This window comes from Medicago truncatula, chromosome 5 (genome assembly GCF_003473485.1).
Source record: "Medicago truncatula cultivar Jemalong A17 chromosome 5, MtrunA17r5.0-ANR, whole genome shotgun sequence".
NCBI classification, from domain to species: domain Eukaryota; kingdom Viridiplantae; phylum Streptophyta; class Magnoliopsida; order Fabales; family Fabaceae; genus Medicago; species Medicago truncatula.
The window spans coordinates 6212419-6234419 of record NC_053046.1 but is presented as its reverse complement, the minus strand read 5'-3'; the positions used below and the strand labels follow the sequence as shown (position 1 = coordinate 6234419).

At 33.0% G+C, this 22001-nt stretch overlaps 3 protein-coding genes across 4 annotated transcripts; 2 read left to right on the top strand and 1 right to left on the bottom strand.

The window, feature by feature from the left end:
* Positions 1 to 3844: 3844 nt before the first annotated feature.
* On the top strand, positions 3845 to 5204 carry LOC11407345 (mitogen-activated protein kinase kinase kinase 20). Its single transcript, XM_003611672.3, has one exon. The coding sequence runs from the start codon at positions 4034 to 4036 to the stop codon at positions 5093 to 5095; it is 1062 nt and encodes a 353-aa protein (XP_003611720.1). The 5' UTR covers positions 3845 to 4033; the 3' UTR covers positions 5096 to 5204.
* Positions 5205 to 10278: 5074 nt separating this feature from the next.
* LOC11405797 (PI-PLC X domain-containing protein At5g67130) lies at positions 10279 to 14237 on the top strand. Its single transcript, XM_039834162.1, has 10 exons — positions 10279 to 10504; positions 10538 to 10555; positions 10738 to 10794; positions 10886 to 10999; positions 11085 to 11222; positions 12532 to 12630; positions 12758 to 13061; positions 13265 to 13488; positions 13585 to 13671; positions 13792 to 14237. The coding sequence occupies exons 2-10, from the start codon at positions 10550 to 10552 to the stop codon at positions 13984 to 13986; spliced, it is 1224 nt and encodes a 407-aa protein (XP_039690096.1). The 5' UTR covers positions 10279 to 10504; positions 10538 to 10549; the 3' UTR covers positions 13987 to 14237.
* Positions 14238 to 15188: 951 nt separating this feature from the next.
* LOC11409896 (probable serine/threonine-protein kinase At1g01540) lies at positions 15189 to 18724 on the bottom strand. 2 transcript variants are annotated; one of them, XM_003611670.3, is made up of 7 exons: positions 17584 to 18229; positions 17333 to 17437; positions 17104 to 17226; positions 16810 to 16980; positions 16572 to 16701; positions 16276 to 16485; positions 15189 to 15635 (listed from the first exon to the last, which is right to left on the bottom strand). In XM_003611670.3, the coding sequence occupies exons 1-7, from the start codon at positions 18183 to 18185 to the stop codon at positions 15474 to 15476; spliced, it is 1503 nt and encodes a 500-aa protein (XP_003611718.2). In that variant the 5' UTR covers positions 18186 to 18229; the 3' UTR covers positions 15189 to 15473. The 2 variants fall into 2 exon arrangements, with proteins under 2 accessions (XP_003611718.2, XP_024639150.1); XM_024783382.2 differs by having other exon boundaries at positions 16572 to 16980; positions 17584 to 18724.
* Between the last annotated feature and the right edge of the window lie 3277 nt (positions 18725 to 22001).

Here is a 22001-nt window from a genome sequence, read left to right as displayed (position 1 = left end):
TAATTTATTTCAGTTTTTAATTAATTTAGAATATCTACACTAATCTATATTATATAGAAAGAAAATAATCTCTTTCAAAAAAAAATTATCAATTTTCAATACAAATAACATATGTAACAAATAGACAAGAATAAATTTAAATATTAAAAAAAATGTAACAAACATGATATGAAAATAAAGATATTTAGGGGTATATTTATACCTCTAAACGTTTCTCGTGAATTTAGCTCAGTTGGTAAGGACAATGCCTAATATCTGCAAGGTCCGGGTTTCAAACATCGATCACTACCACAAAACAATTTTTTCTATAATAAAGATTTTTTTTTTAAATAATGATTTCTATAATAAAAATTATTGTTGATGTCATTAAAAAAATTGATTATATTTTTGTTATATTTGTTGTTATCATTGAAATAGATAATCATAGTTGGTTTGATTTGTTATAACTTGAAAGCAACAAACATTTATATTTTTAGTTTTAATCAAAATTAAAATTTCAAACGTTAACACAATAAAGAGAGCGGAAAGACGGGCACGTGAGTGTAAGTTATCCAAAAGCCGATGAGTTTAAGTTAGTTTATTTTTAAAAATCTTATTATTCATTTCATTCCAAATTACCCAAACGCAAGAGAGCCAAACTAAGTTCAACATAGAGCGCCGAGCTTCAGAGATACCTGCTAAAATACTAAACTGGAGGTAATGGTCCAAAATTCCAAAAGGATCCCCCGAAGAGAAACCAAGCCAATTTCGCACAAGATGCCAAATAAAACCAAAGACATTACAACCCAAAAACAAATGATTTGTTGATTAAATGTTGCCACAACCACTAACACATAACTGAACATCATGAGAAATTATTCCTCTTGTAGACAAATTGTCCTTAGCTGCTTGTTCAAAAAAAATATCATTAGCTAACAATCTATATTATGAAAGAGACGCTAACAAAACAATGATACCTTCAAAGGGACGTCCTTTTGCCATATGAAATTAGAAACTCGAGTATAATGTCGGTTCCTGGATAGTGAGAAATCGGTAGACACCATGAACACTATAGCCTGCACTTGGATTAAGTTGCCAGAGCCACTTGTCAAGCTAATTCCTACTTCCTTAACAGCTCCTCCACGCCAACAATCGACGACACCACTTCCAAGGTTGACCTCACTCCCCCAAACCTAACTGAAACACTCTTGCCACAATCATTCATCGGTCGGTTCTCCAATAAATCAAACAGATATGCTATCTTTATTGATAAACGTATGTCGATTAAGGGTGTTTGTGGTTTAGTTTGGATTTATTTTATCGGAAAAAAATCTTCTAATTTAAAGGTGAAAATACCTTGTAGTTGAGTTTAATTTGAATTGCTTCTTTAAAGAAATATTTTTTATAAGATCGGACTCCACCAATTATGTACACTATTGAATGAAAATGATTATACAAATATCAGTAGCAACAGATAACATTTGCAAGTGTTGGATCATCTTATAAGGTGTTCAACCTTTATTCTTTTATCTGATGTGGGATATATAACTCAGACTTAGGGATGACAATGGGTATCTAATGGGTAGGGTACTACAATGCCCATCCCCATACCCGCATTTTTAAAAATTACTCGTACCCGTGCCCGTACCCTCATGGGCAACAACTTTAGTGCCCTTCCCCATACCCTATGGGTATCCAAGTGCCCATACCCGCACTTTAACTATGAAAAGACAATAAAAACATCACAATTGAAATAAAACTATGGTCAAAATATTTTAAAATTAACTCATAAAATAATACGAATTGTAGTATTTAGTCCAATTAAAAACATCCAAAATATCTCTAAAATATTGTACACCAGCAGGATGGAGTTGTTATTGTATTAAGCTGTTTTTTGGTTTAGGTTTTAGTTTAGGCTTAAATAGCTAAATAAATTATTTAATTATACACTAAAAATAAATAAATTACTTATGATATTAAATAAATATGTATATGCGGGGTTGCGGGGCTGGGCAGTATAGTACTTACCCGTGCCCATACCCATTAAAATTTGTGGGTATTACCCGGACCCTTCCCCAGACCCATGATAGCGGGGTTTTACTCAGACTTGTACACAACAACACTCCCCTCCACAAACGGACCGACACTTGCTTGTACCGCCGCTTTTTGCGCAAACGGACCGACTGCCTCAGTCGTACCCTTCGTCGAACCGGGCTCTGATACTGCTGTAGGAACACGAGGGGAGCCTGGGGGACCGTCCATATTGAGGCTAGACCAACCGCACAAGCAACTGAGGCACCACACTCTTACCAAAAACCTTAAGGCGATGAGTTTATGGGTCCTCTTACTTATAAGGTGTTCAACCTTTACTCTTTTATCCGAAGTGGGACATATAACTCACACTTGTACACAACAACATAAAGCACCCACTAAATGTGCATCAAAATCTTTCTGCTAAAGCCAACCCGCAATACTGTTAAGCAAAGTACAGTGTACTAAAATGTACACGCATTACAGCATACTTTTTTAGCTGAGATATCAACAAATTTCTGACCACCTCTCACATATGATATACTTCAATAGGATGTTCAGTTATACCTATAGCTGCCAAATTCAAAACATTAAAATAAGCTACATTATTGATACAAAATTACAAATACACCTCTGTGGTGATATTTTAGTTATATAGCCTTAATTAGAATTTTCAATGAATAATTTTCCTTGAACACCAATAACCTTCATCAGACTTTGCAGTACTCTTCCATAGTCCACCTTTAAAATCCCAATTTCGCTCATAATTATCAACAGCCTCCGATTCATGATAGAATCTCCAAGCATTACCCTTACCATTTAACCACTTTGCATAGTTATGCAGATGCCAAAGCACAATCCTGTTTGCTCAATAAATGATAAATCCACCGATGAATATAGTCGGTATTTTTTCGCATTCACGAGTTCGGGACATCAGTTACCGCTAAGTTATGATCAAAAGATCGGAATTCAAGCTCGGTTTTTTAATATTAAAACTAAAAAAAATGTATGTTTTTAGACCATCTAATGTTGATCGAATGGTGACTAATGTTCCAAATGCAGGATTCCGTGTGATGAGGGAGTCCAATTTTCATGGCATGATACAAGTAGTATCTTTTATTTTATTTTTAACTATAAACACTGAATTTGAGCCAAATCTCTCTTTTTGGACTAGAGTATCTAAAGAAAAAATTGTTGATTTTAAAAGGATTATATAGAAGAATATTCCTTAAGTTCTAGTACTTAAAAACAAAATAGACATCAACCTTAAACTTAATTCAAAATTTAAAAAGAACTAAAGGAATAATATTCATGCAGAAATAATGATTTCAAAGGCTTAGCAGAAGAGTTTTGAGCTTGTTATCAATGAATAATGCTTATAATCACACTCCTAAAGTCCTGGTGAAAGAGTACTATACTTCATGGAAACGTGTTTGACCTTTCCATATATGGTAGGAAATAGGAATCTTCAAAACATAAAGGAATATCTTATGAATAAATTGACTGAAATTTGAAACTTTGAACTAAGGATAAATTTCTATTGTCAAAAAAGTACAAAAGATAAAACTTCCAAGTACATCCAATTATCCGAATCATCAAATTAAACTGTATAAATAACAGTTACCCGTCAAAAGAAAACTAATTATTAGTTATTGATCGCAGTTAATTAGGATTAGGATCTTCTAAATAAAAATTATATCTTCGAAACGGTACGGTTGAGATTGAGAATCAATATAAAAGATATTTTTCCAATTAAAAAACACGCTTTCTTCGCCTTATATATACACACACGTGTTTCAAATATTTCCTATTCTTATTAGCCAGTAGCCACCATCTTAAATTTCCTTGTTAGGTCTTTGAATTGAATTATCAACATAAATTTTTCTCGTATATAAACTTCCCAAATATTTTTTTCCTTATTAACACAAGACGCGACTCTTCAAGGTTTCTCTATTTTATTCCTTCCTCCAACAAAATAGAGTAACACACCAAACCAAACCAAAAATCTCGTAGTATCAAAAACATGAAGAACTGGGTTCGAGGTAAGATGCTAGGTAGTGGCACCTTCGCCACCGTCAACTTAGCCACACACCCACAGAATTCCGGTATCTTTCCGTCTCTCACCGCAGTCAAAACCTCTGATACTTACGGCTCCCATTTTCTCATAAACGAGAAACAAATACTTGAAAGTTTAGGATCATCCCCACATATTATTAAGTATTTTGGTCATGATCAAACTTTCGAAAATGGTGAAGAGTGTTATAATATTTTTCTAGAATATGCTGCTGGCGGTACTCTCTCCGATCAACTCAAGAATCATGGTGGTAAGTTACCAGAGAATCTCGTTCGGCGTTACACAAGATCAGTCGTTCAAGGACTCAAACATGTTCATGAAAATGGTTTTGTTCACTGCGATGTGAAGCTACAAAACATTCTTGTATTTGAGAATGACGAAGTTAAGATTTCGGATTTTGGCCTTGCTAAGGAGAAAGGTCTAAAACATGGTGGAAAATTGGAATGTAGGGGAACTCCATTGTATATGTCACCAGAAGCGGTGAACGAGAGTGTTTATGAATCACCGGCAGATATATGGGCTCTTGGTTGCGCTATTGTGGAGATGGCTACGGGTAAACATGCATGGAATGTAAGCAGCGGTTCAAATATGTGGTCGTTGTTAATTCGAATTGGGGCAGAAGACGAATCACCGTTGATTCCAGATGAATTATCACAAGTCGGAAAAGATTTTCTCGAAAAGTGTTTCATCAAGGATCCTTCAAAAAGATGGACGGCAGAGATGCTTTTGAAACATGAGTTTATCTCAGGTGATGAAACTGTTTCATTGGTGAAAGAGTTGATCAATGAGTTGCCATTGTCAATATCACCATCTCCGAGAACTCACTTCGATTTTCCTCATTGGGCTTCTTCTAGTGTTACGACTTTGCCTCCTGATGCAAAGGAAGTATGTGAACTGAAATTTGAGCAAGGTTTTTGTTCACCGGGCGAGAGTCTTCAACGACTAGTCACAAATGAAAGACCGTTAGATTGGTCAGAATCCGATGCTTGGTGTTTTGTTCGGTCAAATTAAAATTTTGTTCCTTTTGTTTTTTAAGCTAGAACAGTTATAATAGTATAAAGATTCATTGTTTTGACGCCACCTTGGCAAGTGAATATACCGAAATTGATTTGTTCTTTTATGTTCATTGACGTTTTTTATTTACTTTTTTGCTTTATGTTTTAGTTTTCAAGCAATAATTATGAATGAACTTTGGCAGCATTTCAGAAACAATACATGAATATTGTTCCCAAAACTTTAAGATCTTAACCAGAAGGATAAACCGATAAAGATCTTCAAGAGGTACTATGCCCTTGACATTACTAGTATGAACTGCAGAAATGGATGCGCTTGCTTTTGTGTCACTTAGGAAATAGGAATATTCAAAGTTTAGAGAAATATCTCATGGCAGAATTGAAGATTGAACTTCGAACAAAATATAAATTTTTACAATTGATCTCAATTGTTAATGTATTCCACCTAAAAAGAATTCCTTCAAGAAAACCTGAGTTTAATTCATAGGTGAACCATTCATTGTCGGATTGTACAAACAAAAAATATACTAAAGCTTATAGTAGATGAAGCATGTTCTGATTATTTATTTTTTCTAACCCACTGTAATAATTTATTTTTTCAATCCCTCTCTTCACTCACAAAAACCACATGGACTGCACTCATGTCTCATGTGGCAGAAGATGATCAAGTTCTTAGTTAGCATGGTGGGATTTGAATTATTATCGCATTGTGAAAATATTCGTAGACATGGACATACCCCTCTCGAAATTAATGTTGAATATTCCATCTTGATTTGTTAAAAAAAAATATTGCGTACTTAATTAGATTTGTTTTGGGTGTACTTGGATCTTAATTGTCTTTACACTTGGTGTAATGCTCATGATGAGTCTTTCCTTCATTGTATTAGAGACTATTTAGCCTCTAGAAATCTTTGCCATGCCCTTATAGTTTCTCAAATATTGATTGACTTCTTTGCCAACATGGATCCGATTAGCTGGCTAAGAATGGTTTATCTTCGCTCAACTCTAACACTTTGTCCACATGTGTTTCGTGGTCTTGGAATTTTTTTAATGCTTATTGCTTCTCCAACTCACCAATCCTTCATTATCGTCTTACCATGGAAGATCGCAATATGATTTTCACCTCCATCTCTTGCTTCCATATAACTCTCAATTAGTGACGCAGGATGATATATGGGTTAAATGGAACTCCTCCAATTAAGCCATTAGAACTAATTTTGGGGTTTTTCTTCGTCACCTTTCCTAGAATCATATCTCAAGTATCTCGGGGCTCATTGCAGAATCCTCCAAAATTCTTAAGTCGAATTTCATGGCACCTATGATGGGCTTTTATTGGCTAAGCAATTGAATCACCATTATGTAATTTGCTTCAAAGGCTCTCTTCATTGTATTGACATCCTCTATGATCTAACTCGAAGATTCCACAAATTTGCTAATTTGATCCAAGACATTAAAGATTCACTTCATCGATATTGACATATCGACATTGCCTACATTCTTTGAGAATGAAACAGATTTGTTGATGTTTTTGCTAAATTATGTGCTTCCTCTGGCACAGATTACATTATCCATCTTTCCCATATTGCGCTCCACTTAATGGAACTCGATTTCGTTGAGTGTTGTTTCTGTTCTTTTTTCCTTACTTTTATTTTTTATTTCTTTAGCCTTGTAAACAAAAAAAAATATAAATTATGTCATTACGTGTCCATTAAGCATGGTTGAAATAGAAATGCAATATTCAATTTAGCTTATGGTTGTAAAGGCTAATTTTTTAGCTTATAAATTCATATAATAAATTGTCAAAAAAAATCATATCACAATTAAATGTGTGGTAACGTTCACTTCAACTTTTTTGCACAAAAAAAAAGGAGACTAACAACCCAAAGAAGAAACAACTAAAAACTAACTAAAATGAAATAGTAACAAGTGTACAGATAATGACTTCAGAGGTATCATCAACTAAAATAATCTTCAAACTCATATAGAAGAATGTTGTGAAGGATGCCTATATTCATAATGTTTATTACCTCATGATATATAACATTTTCTTCCCACTAGTTTATAGTATTTCTTAAAATGTTGTTTTAAGTAGTGTTTGAGTTTATAGTGTTTTTATTTTTATCTCAATTTTATCGTTATTATTTTTACTAAAAACTTATTTTTATCATTTAGAAGTCCTAGTTTAACTGGTAAAACGCCGAAATTGTTAGGTCGGATGTCATGACCGGTGTTCGAACCCTGGTACTCCATTTGTGTGTGTGAGTTTATAATGGCTTTGCCATTTCGTCTATCTACCAAAAAAAACTTATTTTTACCCTTTATAATTTAAAATAAAAATAAGAGTGATAATAATGTATGCGTACGATTCACCACTACATACAAGAAATATATATATATATATATATATAAACAAGAAACAAAACTAAGTCAAACAAAATATGTACTTGCATAAGAAAATATGCAAATAAAAAATAAAATAAAACTTAGACCAACTGAAACTTTTTTTTGTAAAAAAAAAATATGCTAATTTTTTTAACAATTATAGAAACTAATTTAATAATAATAAAAAAGTATATATTTGATTGATAAATTTAAAATTACCAACTTTTTTTAAGCAGCCAAAATGAAATTAGATTAAACACCGGGAGTAAATCATCTCGCACAAGGTGTGCAAAGAGAGTCACTCCTCCAAAAATACAAGATTAAGTTTCTGTTACTACACAAAATAGAATGAAAAGTGGACAAGAAGACTACTCCCTAACACCTATACAAATTAACGGGTGTCACCACCAGTCATTATAACTGAAAGCTGAAGTGAGCCTATTCGCCCTTAACCAAGAAAAAGATACAAACTTTACTTTGTCTAGTAATTGAACCAAGTCCAGTGCTTTGTTTTTGAAGATCTTAGGGGGTGTTTGTTTCCTGGTTTAAAAAGTTATTCCCAGGAATATGGAGGTTGGAATTATAGATTCCTATGTTTGTTACAAAGTTAAAAAAATAACTCCCGGGAATAAAGAATTCCTAGGAAAAAAATAACTTCCACTTACCCATGATTTTATTCCCAAAGAAAGTGGGCGGGAATAAAAGATTCCCATGTAAATGGTACTAAAATGGAAATAACTACCCATATACCCACTATCACAAACAATTCCCATGAATCTGACAATTATTTACCAAACACAATTTTTTAAAAATACTCAGGAATAAGATGCCCATTATTATTTTCCAGGAAAGGTTAATCCCAGGAATGAAATTTTAAACCGTCAAACAAACGCCCCCTTATTGTTTCTTTCTTTCCAAACCGTCCAAACGTAAGCATGTCAGATCACTCTGAAGAAAGAATGTGTAAATCGTGGTAACCCCGCCATGTGACCAAACTGAATAAGATGTTCACGAACAAAGTCAGGAGAAATGAATGAGACCTGAAGCCACTGATAAACCCCGTGCCATACACTGCCAAAGATGTCACATTGGAAAAGAAGATGACTCGCCGTTTCCGAACACCCACATCCACCTATGCAAAAAATGTCGTCATGATGAAGAGCTCTCCTACGGATAAGATTGTCTTTGGTAGGTAGTCTATTGCGAAGGAGCCTCCAAACAAATATTGAAACCTTTAATAGAACCTACTTCAGCCATGCTACTTCAAAAAAGCCTTGCTCCAGAGAGGTGTCAGATAACGTGAGATACTGGTAAACCAAAAAAAATCACCAACTTCTAAATAACCTTTTTGGGATAATAGTCATTTTGGTCCATGAATGTGTAGCGAATAGCCACAATAGTCCCTCAATGTATCAAAATTTCAAAATAGTCCATGATTATGCACTTCGTTAGTCAAAATAGTCTTTGACATTTAAAATATTAGGTTAGTATTGTCATATTAGTCCTTTAATATACTTACTTAGTGTCGTATCAATTCTTATAAGTATTTACTAACTATCAATTCAGTCTCTATATGAAAAGATCGTGAGTATTGATGAATTATTTTAGCATCAAAGACTATTTTAACTATCAAAATGCACAATCAGATATTATTTTAAAATTTTGATACATTAAGTGACTATTGTAACTACTTTTTACATATTCAAAAATCAAATTGACTATTACCCCATCTTTTCATGAGGAGAACTTCTAAATTTATTTATTTTTTAATCTTCTAATTACCTTATACATTAAAGTACATTAATTAATATAAACTTTATTATTAATAAAAACAATCTACATTTATTAGTGAATTGAACCCCGTGATTTTCTCCCCTTAGTGTGACTCAAACTCACAACATTTTTTTTAACAAAAATAAAACGATATTCATTCATTCAAATTGATATAGTGCATCAAATACAAACGTCACTAAAAACGCAAAGGTGAATCTGCGAACAAACTCACAGCACTCAAGTTAATAGCATACAATGACTTAAATGCCTACAAATAATATGATAAAATTTAAGTCACCGAAATACACATGCTTCCGAATCTGCAACGTTGACGCCCAAATCATTGATTGAATTTGTAATTGATTGATGTAGATCTTTCAATAGAAACTAAACAAACACTGCGACAAGATGTAAATCAAATGCCGCACAAGACGACGAACAACATAACGCCGCATTTAGACGACGAAATCACAAAAAACACAAAAGGAAAAACTTGATATATGTGAAAACCACTTATTTAGATTGAAAGAAAGCAAAGGGGAAAACAAATGTAGATGGATGATTTTAGGTCAAAGAATGACCTAAAACCACCCATCCTCGATGAACGAATGAGAAATAAAGTTTAGAGAGAAGTTTTGAGTTTCTCTCACTAAAATTGATAAAGTTAATCATCATCACAACATTTAACTTTTATCAATATATCATTCGTTCAAGTTAGAATTCAGGACCACCAACTTTTTAACTCAAATCAGTTGAACAACTCATCTATGTCTACTTCCGTAAACGTTATTGGGACTCGAACTCGGTACTTTTAAGTTTAAGGTTTTTTTTAACCACTTAATCATATTTAACATTATCATGAAACAAATTTATATAGAAAATCAAATTAAGAAAAAGGATAGGATAGTCTCTTTCTTAATTATAGTCTAAGTTTTAGTTTCTTCAAAAAAATTATAGTCTAAGTTTTTGTATAATTATTTTTGTTAATAATTATATTTAAAGTCGGGCGATGTACCTAACGAAGGAAGGGGTTGTTTGTAGCAAGACGTGAATATAACGCGCGTTTGTTCCGTAATCACTTCTTACGAATGAAATGAATTCATTATTTCTTCCTTAATCTGCTTTTTTCCTCTCCCTTAACCAAATCCATATCCTTTCTGTTGCTATCTTCAACTGCTCTTCTCTCATCTCTCACAGTCACAGACTTTTTACCTTCAACAACAAAAAGTCTGTGACTCAATCCCTCTCTAAAAAAAAAATTAAAAAAAAAAAATTCATCTCTAACCACAAAAGTAGAATGAAGGTAAGAAATTTATATGTCTATGCATCTTCTACTAATCATATTATTGCATTCATTAATTGTATTTATATCTACATTAAATATATTAATCATACTTTTTTTTATTTCGTTTAATTTCTCTTATACATTAATCATTTTCTCTCTTCCTGTTGTTTTTAATTCATACAATGTCTCGTTTTCTGCAGAGCCAAATCTTTGTATTAATCGTCATTTGTTTCTTCACATATTCATCCAGCTTGAAGGTAATAATTAATTTATTATTTTTTAATATTCGATATTTACTATTTTGTTGTTTTTGTCGTTTGTTGTTTCTAACCATGTACGAGGTAGCAGATCGGAGAAACATGCGGTTCATGTGATGCCGGTCTTACATGTCAAACATGTCCTGCAAATGGAAATACACGACCCAGATGTAGCAGGATACTATCTTCAAATCCCGTTAACAAAGTTTGTATCTTTTCCTAAATTCTAATTGAAATTTCATCTATGATGTTTATGTTCAATTTTTTTTATTTTTTATGATAATGTGAAGGTGAAGGGTTTACCGTTTAATCGGTATTCATGGTTAACGACACATAATTCATTTGCTATGGCTGGTGCAAGATCAGCCACAGGTTCAATTATCCTTGCACCTATGAACCAGGATGACACTATCGCTGATCAACTCAAAGTAAGATTCGCTTTCCCTTTTCATATTTCTTTATTATAATAGATTCATAATATAATGTTTTAGCTTAGCTTTTGAATGTGAATAGTCTATTGGAATTTGTCAAAACATAGGATAAAGATGTTGTTTAGTATGTGAATGTGAATGTGAATAAAGAACAAAGATTGAATATTGAAATTGAGGTTCTAGCTCAACTAGTTTTAGTTTTATTTTTTTTTTATTTTTTAATGTTGTTGTACACTTCTACCTTTCTAGTTTCTACAGTCAAACAAACACAATAGGTTTGATAAAATATGGAAGTCCATGCATACACGGGATTGGGATTGATCCTTCCTTCTCTTCCTGTGGGCCTTTTCTATTGATAATTCCCGTGGACCTTCTTCAATATGATGCATCGTAGGATATAATATAAAATTAGTTCATATATGTTTTGATGTCATAAAGCGTGATAAAATTTAGCACCAAAAAAATGATAAAATTTGATAGAATGTCTTTTTTTTTTCTTTTTTTTTAAATCATTATATAATGTCTCTTTACATCAGTTTATAGATCTGAAGAAACTTACTTAAAGGGGTAAATGTTGACCACATTAATGAAGTAAAATTAGTGAAAGTTTATTTTGAAAGCAAATAAATAAATAAATGATTGGAAAGGATCTAAACGATAGTAGTTGTTGGATTAGTTGGTGTACTAAAGCTGTAAAGTAATACGAAATTTACATAAAAGAAAACTCATGATGAACAACCTTGAAAGAACACATCTTACTTGTTAAGGAAAATATACCTGTTCAATGGGAATCAATGAATCATGTGCTACCAGCACAATAATTCATGTAAGCAGTAGTTGTCTCATGTTTTATTATTAAAAAAAAGGGGGAAACAGCCACTATAAAATATATTGCTTGAAAAAGCAAAATATTACTATTACTAACATGCCTTTTCAATTATCATTTTATTAATGAGACAACCATATTTTATGTTTAGATGCTGATGTGATGAATGAATTAGTCATAGTCACATTTTTAATAATAGAATAAATTAGTCACAATTACAACATGATACGGTACTCCATTTGAATAATTCACACATCAGATTAGCAATTTTATAAACCAAAGAAAACTATTTTGTATTCTAATTTGGAGATGAATTTACACTGAAACATCTCATTTATTGACAGTTTGATCAATTTTTCTATTTATACATATGAGTTCATATAAAACTGATAATGATAATAAGATAACTAACTTAACTAACTCTTCACTTTATAGTTTATTTATTCACTTATCTATGTATCTATTTGTGTATCTTAACAGAATGGTGTTCGAGGATTTATGTTAGATATGTATGATTTTCAAAACGATGTATGGTTGTGTCATTCTACTGGAGGCAAATGTTTCAACTTCAGTTCATTCGTAAGTGCGTGGCTCTACTATCTGCTTATATTATTACTTCATCAATCATTAATGACATAACATAAACTTTGGGGTGTTTGGTTGATTTTGTAACATCCATTTGTCTATGTCTATCAATGATCGGCAGATACCTGCAGTAAACGCGCTTAGGGACATGCGTTCATTTCTGGACGCAAATCCATCTGAAATAATCACCATCTTTATTGAGGATTATGTTAGAGCTCCTGCAGCCCTAACTAAGGTCATCCAAGCTTCAGGGATTAACAAGTACATGTTCCCGGTTGGTCGGTTGCCCAAGAACGGTAGCGATTGGCCTACTGTTGATGACATGATCCTGAACAATCAACGATTTATCGCATTCTCCTCGAGATCTTCCAAGGAAGCAGCTGAAGGCATTCCTTTCACGTGGAAATACGTCGTAGAAAACCAATGTGAGTAATTGCATGCCACAAAAACATGTTTTAACTAGTTGGACTTATTTTTGTCATGTGACGTGACGCAGTGTATATAAAAGATAGATGAAGACGTTGTCATGTGATGCATGTGCAGTAAATAAGTGAATTGTATTTTATTAGTAGTATAATACGACTATGGAAGCTAATGAACTATGATTGTATATGTTTGAGAATTTTAGATGGAGATGAAGGTATGCAGCCGGGTTCTTGTCCGAATCGAAATGAATCGCCACCAATGAACACAAAATCTAGGTCATTAGTTCTGATGAACTTTTTTCATTCTACACCGAATCGTTCTCAGGCCTGTGGCGACAATTCAGCTCCATTACTCAGCATGTTGAAGACTTGCCATGAAGCGGCCGGCAACCGATGGCCAAATTTCATTGCTGTTGATTATTATCTGGTAGTTATATAGTATTTGTCTAAATTTTCATCAAATCGTTAATCGCAAAGGTTAATTTATACTAATGATTTGTTAATGATGATTATGATGTTATAGAGGAGTGATGGTGGAGGAGTACCACAAGCTGTTGATGCAGCAAATGGTCGTCTCACTTGTGGATGTGACAGCATTGCTTATTGCAAGGTTTGATTCCTGCATCCCAAAATGATTAAACAATAGCATATGCTGCATATTCATTGGAAACATTTTTACCATAAAACTTTACCTTATTGTATTTAACTGTGTACTAATGTATATGTTCAGGCAAATGGTACGTTTGGTTCATGTGATGTCCCTCCAATTTCTCCACCTCCACCTGCTTCAGAAGCTGCACCTAATGGAAACCAGAAATCTCCTAATAATAGTCAAGCAAGCAATGCATATAGTGGTAGAACAGCTATGATGATGCAATTGGTTGTGTTAACTATGGTTGCCACAACTTTCTTGGCATGGTTATAAAATGCTACCAGTTTTGCAGTGTTTTTAATCATGTGAAAATATGTATATGTATGTTGTATTTTGTACACATTGAGTCATTTGATTCCTAGTGTTATTGTATGGAATCTGAGTCTTTTTTCATCACTCGGCACTTTATGGTTGTGTTTTGACTTGGTCTGTTGAATGATTCACAACTATTGGTTGCTTACTTACATAGCATAAGCTGTTTTTGGTTTAAGTTCAATTTATTGCCGACAAGTTTCTTAGGTGAACTTCCAAATTTGAGCTGGAGCAAGCCATGCCAAAAATGTCTTTTCAGGTTATGCAACTGAGATCTAGTGAAGATTTGTGAGATGAGGTAGGCATCAATTGTATTTGTGGGGCTTCATATTTCTCACAGGAAAAAAGTTGAATTATGGTGGCCACTTATGAGATACCTTATAAAGATGAATCGATTTATGGAACTCTTTATACAGCTGTCAGGGGCTCTTCTTTGTGTCAAATAAAAGAAGCTGTCATGGTCTTTCTAAATCACAACATAAATTCCCCACTGAGTGACACATGGAGCTAATGGACCACTGTATTGAAGTGAAGATAATTTGTTATCTAGTGACAACTATTTAACATGAATGTGTTGTTATGTGTCTCACTTGTATGTATCATAGTAGTAATTGTCCACCAAGAAGAAGAAAAAAAAAAGTGTGCGCATCATCTATAGCTGCTGCATTGTGTTGTGGCTAGGTGTAGGGCGGTTCATGGTTTAGTTCAAAAAGTTTATTGAATCGAACCATTATAACAGTTCGGTAAAACTGAAACTTTTTTGGTTTGTCTTGAACCGGTATAAAGATTTGGTACATTGATTCTGTGTTTCAAACCGAACCAAAACACAAAAAAACCTGAGTGTATTTTTCAGAATTGAACTGAACCAAATTGCTATTGACTTGTAGTTAAGATTGTTGGAAGAAAAAAAAAAACCAACATTATTGTATGAACAAATGAACCGAATCATTAAACTGAAAAGAACCAAATCATAAACTCCCGGTTATAACTCAATTTTTTTTTGTTCGGTTTAGTTTAATGGTTCGATTCAGATTTAGTTGTGGCATGTAGAGATCAAAGTCCAAAAAAATTAGTATTAGCGGTTAATGTGATGTATGTATGTACATCTCAATGCCAGTTACTGGCTTCTCTATGTTTTAATCATACAATAAAATGTTCAACACTTCAAAGAGATCAAAACAGTCATTTATTGGATGAATTGAACCATATGACTATAATTTACATGACCAAACCTATAGCTAAAATACAATCATCCCCTTAAAAAAGACATGGGACAGAGAAAATGAAGAAATCTCAATGCGGGGTTATGCGAGTATACGCTGAGGTATAGAAGGTTCCAACAATCTTAAAGCAAAAAGCACGTTTGTGTTGGCCTTTTGCAATGACAGGTTGTAAAAGGAGTAGCAGCACAAGTTTTTTGTTGTCATTAAAGAGACAGCTATGCAAATTTATTGCTTCTCTACTTCATGATTTGAACTTGTCTCATTAGTACACTTCTCGTTTTCAAGCATACCATCATCAATTGATACAGCGGCCTCCTCTTTCGATCTATCCTCTATACTGGTGGTAGGTGAACTTCCTACGCCTGGATCCCTTCTAACTCGACGTTCCTATATCAATAAAGTTAAAATCAAACACTGTCAGTAGGAACATAAGAAAATCAGGGATGCAAAGTAATGCTATTTCTTTATCGTGTTGGAAGTGATCCTTCTAACTTTGGTTTCATTTATTAAACTTCGATGGGGGACCAGTCAGTTGGTGCGCAAAGAACGACACTGTTGAATTTATATTAGTTCATGATCAAACGTAAAGCTTGTAGATAAGCCAAGGACCACACGTGGAAAAGAAGTTACTACTTGCTATCAGCATAAATGAATACGAATATCCATTTAGGTGTTGAGATATTTAGCCACATGATTTCCATAATGAAGAGGCTTTCATAACAATAATTCACTCATAAACTATGATACACACTAGTACTAGCAACTTAAATCAAGACACAAAATTAGAAACTAAATTTATCGGTAAATAGAAATTTGATAAATTGGTAATTTAATTTAGCGGGCAAGTGATCGCTTGTCATCAAGGCTTTATTGAAAGATAATGATATGAATCCTTTTAGCTGTCATATTTCATATTAACATCTCAATTAATAAAATAAAAGGAACTATATATCCACATGCTATGCTTCTTTATTCATTAACTATAACTATACTAAGGTTGAATTAATTGAAACAGAAATGATGTTACCTCTTTGTAAGGTGAATCTTCAGCTTCAAGCATGTGTATTACATGCCCCATTTTAGGCCGCTTTTGTGCATTAGGGTCAGTGCAGCGTAAGGCTACAAGAAGAGCTCGCTTTAATGCCCTCGAAGTAGGTTTCTCTGGAAGCTTTGGATCCAACACTCCCTCTGGATTTCTGTTACTGACCATCTTCTTGAGCCACTCAACTAAATTCACCTGAAAATCTTGATTTTTCAGATTCAAACATAATGAACAATAACAGTGAGGTCCACAATAGTGAAAAACAATAAACCAAACCGAACCTCTTCTGCAGGACGGCTATATTCAACTGGATTCCTGCCAGTAATCACTTCCATAATAAGAATTCCAAAACTATATACATCACTTCTTTCATTCAACATTCCAGTACTTGCATACTCAGGAGCTACATATCTGCGGAAATAAAACAAATACGTACAAATTATTTTCAACTCATAATTCATGCATAGTTCTTCTAGGTTTTTAATAGGACAAATAAAAGACAAAGGAGAATGTACAAACCCAAATGTACCCATGACCCGGGTTGTAATATAGCTGCTCTCAGGGCTAAGGAGTTTGGCAAGACCAAAGTCAGAAACTTTTGAATTCCACTGCTTACTAAGCAAAATGTTGCTTGATTTAATGTCGCGATGAACAACTTTTGGTTCTAGCCCCTCATGAAGATAAGTCAGCCTGTCAAAAAATAATATCAGGAAAAGCATTTTTCACCAATAAATTTGTGCATTGAACCCTTTCGCCGTTCCAAGACAGAATGCACAAAAATAAAATCAAAAGATGTCGCTGCTTAGTGTTTACCCTTTCGCCGTTCCAAGAATAATGTTCATTCGAATTTCCCAAGTTAAAGGACTACAAGGTCCAACATCACCATGTAACCATTGCTCCAAGTTACCATTGTCAACAAACTCATACACTAACATTCTGTTAAGAGAATAAAAACACCCCATCAGTTTATACTTATAATTATGATAATAATGCAGAAATAAAAGCATGTAAATTAAATTAAATCGAAGAACACTAGTAGTACCTATGAGCTCCTTCAGCACAATAACCAAGCAACCTCACTAAATTCTTATGACGAACTCTTCCTATAGCTTCCACCTCAACCTTAAACTCTCTTTCAGCTTGTCCCCTAACAAAATCCATTAAATTACACAAACCAAAAAACCAAAGTTAGTTAAGCTTATTTCCAATGTAGAAGACATTAACACCTCCCTGTGGTTCTCTGGTAATCCAGAGTTCGGTCGGAAGGTAATTAAGTGTGGCCAAGAAACGAACCTATTATTAAGCAAATTCTTAATAGCAATATTAGTATTATCCTTCAAAATACCATGATAAACAATTCCATAACCACCTTCACCAATAACATTATCAGGTGAAAATTCATTAGTAGCATCTTCCAATTCTCTTAAAGTATACCAATGACCCCAACCCAGATGAGAAACTTGAGGAATAACAGCATTAACTTGATCCAACGGTCGAGATTCTCGTTCTCCACTATGTTCAACAGAGCCACGTTGTTCAGGGTAAGATATTCTATGATTCTTTCCTATCTCAAACTGAATTCTCTTGTAACTCAAAGGAGCAGTTTCTTCTTCTGGGTGACTTTGTTCGGAAGGTGGGTCGGGTTGAGGAGACGGGTCGGGTTGAGGTGGAACATCGAGAGTGATTTCTGGAACATCTTTGGAGATGTTTGGGATAGTTGTTTTGGTTTTTTTGGAGTTGTTGTGTTTGAAAGCAAGGTAGATAGAGATGAAGAAGAGGAGGAGGACGATGATGACACCAACGATGATGCCGAGGATGACGTAGAGACGGAGACCGAAGATTGAGGTTTGGTTTGAGAGTTGGTCGTTCATTGTTGCTGTGTCGGTGTTGTGCATTCTATGAAGAAAAAAGAAGAATGCTCTGTTTTTTGAAGAACAGAGTCATGTGTGTGTGGTTAGAGAAAGAAACAGAGTTGTGTTGAGTTGGGTTGAAAAACGTGTGAATGGATGAGAGATGAATGAAGAAGAAGAGGAGGAGAAGGAGGCAATGGCAGCTGGCATGGTGGGGTCTGTTGGTGGTGGTGAATCAATTGCAGTGTGTTTTGTTGTCTTTGAAGTGAGTGAGTGGGAACTACTGTTGCATGTGTGGTTTAGTTTAACCAGTAGAGATTCTTTATTTGGAAAATGCTACTTGCATTATTACTCAAATCTAGAGTAATCTATAGTTTCCTCTCTCTAATGGGTCATAAGTGCTTTGATTAGTCAAACAATAAAAGAGGTACTAGTCATAAGTGCTTCTTTGGACCCAAATTCCATTTTGGACATTAAACTAAAGTCGGTTATCACAAAATTATATTAATTTGTTTTGAATATGATTTTAAATTCTAGATTATGATGATACAAAATGTGTGTGAATATTTGAAGTTGTCAAAATGGAGCTGATTTATCATATCGATCATCAACCTTTATTTATAATCACATGTTAGATAGTACGAAAGTCAAAAACACACAAAATGAAAGTGATTACGACAGTTAGTCCTTGAATTTGTAATCATCATTCGATTTGATCCTTGATAGGAATGAAGTGAATTGAGAGAGATTTGGATTCTCTCATTCTCCTCGTTTTCTCCTTCTTCATTCTTCACCGATTGTACATATCTCTCTCTAGATTTTAGATATAAGATTAAAAAAGAGAAAAAATAAATAAAAATAAGATCAAGAAAAAGATGATCAAGAGAGATAGACATGGATTGGAGAATGAGGGAGAAAGAGGAACAAAGGGGAATGAGAGGATCCAATCCAATGGATGGAGGATTTTGGCACGATTCACCGCGTCAATATTTAACACCGCCTATCCCACTGGGTTTCAAACTGACCAATTAAAAATATTTAAAAACTAAGTCTATTTAAAAAATATTTTTGAGCCAGCATGTTTAAAAAATATGGTACGCTAAGAAGTGTTCCCATGACACTAGTTAAACAATTTAAAAATAGAAGGAAAAAAAGACAAAGTTCAAATTAAAAAAAAAAAAAAACACTTTTTCAAGTTTTAAAAAGTAAAATACATAATTTTTAAAAGTAATATTTTCTTTTATAATACATTAAGTTCCACTCTTATTAACTCACTCAACATTGTGTGTCGCTCTCAATTTTTTTTTTTGTACGAAATAACATAAGAGAGAAAGAGTTGAGACTCTTAAAGATAGAAAGAACCTTTATTATATGTATATAGGTGACAATCGACAACTAGCCTACTTATGAAAGAATGATGGGTAATTTACCCCAACCAATACACATTAGCCACATAAGCACATATTCATGAACTATTTTGACCCCCCAAATAAATTGCTCATTTTAATTGGTTGGTGGGTAAATTACCCACTATTCTTCAAAAGTAATTTAAAAAAAACCATGTATATAATAAAAGTGCATCAACCACACTCGTTATCATTTTCGAAAAAAATAAATAAGTACATAATTATATTGACTACAAAAGACACTAACAATTAGATGTAGTCAACATTTTTTTTAGAGAAATTAGATGTAGTCAACATATAAGAGTCATGTTATTGATTTTTCATTTTTTCTGGAAACAACTTGATATCATTCATTTTTTATTAGTGTTTTTTAAAAATATACTATATTCTGGTTTCTTTAAGGGACTACTCTATTATTGATAGATTGCTTGCTTGCAAATTGTAACACATAACAAGATATAATCATTAAATAATAGTGTAATATGAAGGGGGCTGATGACGTAGGTGATGTGGTTGCTATGGATTGTTCGTAATGAAAATACAAAAGTTGGTGATGGGTCATTGTCTAAACTTTAATGTACGAGAAGACATTGGCATTGCCTATGAGTTTCAAGGAGTAACGACGGAGCGGTTGTTGTTGCTATGGATTGCGGTGGTTATGGGGGAGTTCAGGGTGAAAATGCGGAAGTTGATGATGAGCCACGGTCTCGTAAAACAATTTTGTGGTGGTTCAACTTATAGGATTTTGTGGGTAGTGATGTATTGTTAAAGAAATGATAGAAAAGCTTGTCTCTTATTTTCTCGTGAGATATCGTTAAAGAAATGATCGAAAAGTTTATCTCTTGTTTTCTCTTTAAGATTTAAAGTTGGTTTGAGTGACTCGATAAATGAACAGAAATTATGATTTATTCTTTAAAAAATTGGGATATAATTTATTGTAACACTCATTTTCACGATGGATGTAAGACATATTAGTCCAAAATGAGTAAACAATAAACAAATATTGGTGTTTTGTTTTTCTTTCTTCTCATATCTTTATCCATTTAGTTATACTTATAGTTTTGCTTCACACTTAGATAAATAAAGAAAATAGAGGGTTTCGAGGAGATTTTGGGTTGGGTTTTTTGTTATTCAAATTATACTCTTAAACAAATTTTTATATAATAATAATAATATCATATTATTGATGTTATATTTATTATATTGTTATTGTCATCGAGAAATATAAATATGGTTTGTTGAATTTATTACATTTGAATGTCACGAATATCTATACTTATAATTTTCTATCTATATCAAAAAATTTATATAAAATATCGTTTGTAATTTACATACAAAATTTCTATAAAATATCATTGATATTCTACAAATGTCAGCACAATAAAAACATATACATCTTTTCTCTAGTATATATAACAACTATGATGTGTGTATTTGTTAATTTCTTACGGCTTATTTTCCATCCATCACTCTTTTATACATTACCCGCTTATCACATTCATCACACAACTTGTTCCTATCTCTTTCTCTCATAGTGTGTACTCCCTTCACTTTTTCCTTTTAATATTTTAGGACTTCAATTTTATTTTAAAATATTTGATGCTTTAGGATTTTTAATATCTTTATCTAATTTTACCCTTGTTGAAAAACACACAAATTAATTGGAAGTTTTAATAATTAATGCAATTGAAGTTTCAATTTGTGTGGTGAGTGTCGATAATTAAGGAGATTGGAACACAACATTTTTCAATGTATAAAGAGGAACTGCACAACAACACTAATTTTCTTATAAATTAGTTATAAATTACGTTAATTTAATTCACATACTCTCTCCATTTTTAAATATAAATAAATATGATTTTTTAGGTTCATTCATTTAATAATGTATGTGGTCTATATTATTAACCACATGTATCATTAAATAAATAAACCTAAAAAATCAATTTTTCTTATATTTAAAAACGAAGGAAGTAAGTAAGAACACATGGATTTTATCACAAAGATCTTAGGCGCTTGGTGTGAGTTGAAGAATTTATAACCACTTTCATTTTTTTAAGTCCATAACCACTTTCAGTTTTTATTTTTTTATTTTCATGGTTACGGACCCTTGCGTAATCCGCTTTTGTAATTTAGCACTTTCTTTTCTATCTTGTTAATTTTCTAAATTTAGATAGAAAATTTATGATTCTATGATCCGAACAACGTAAACATCAGATAAAATCCTTCAAAACACATCAAACATTTTAAATTTTATAATCTAAATATGATGTATAAGAAGAGAATAAAGTGAAAAAAGAATTTACCTTATAATTTAATCACAATTAAATTGTGTGAGCTCTAGCCACGATTATAAATTATCCGTAATTTATGTTTGTTATCAGCTAAGACTTACTCGTTCGAGAAAACGTGTGACTAAACCCTTCTTCAATAGACCGAATATTACTCAATTCAAATC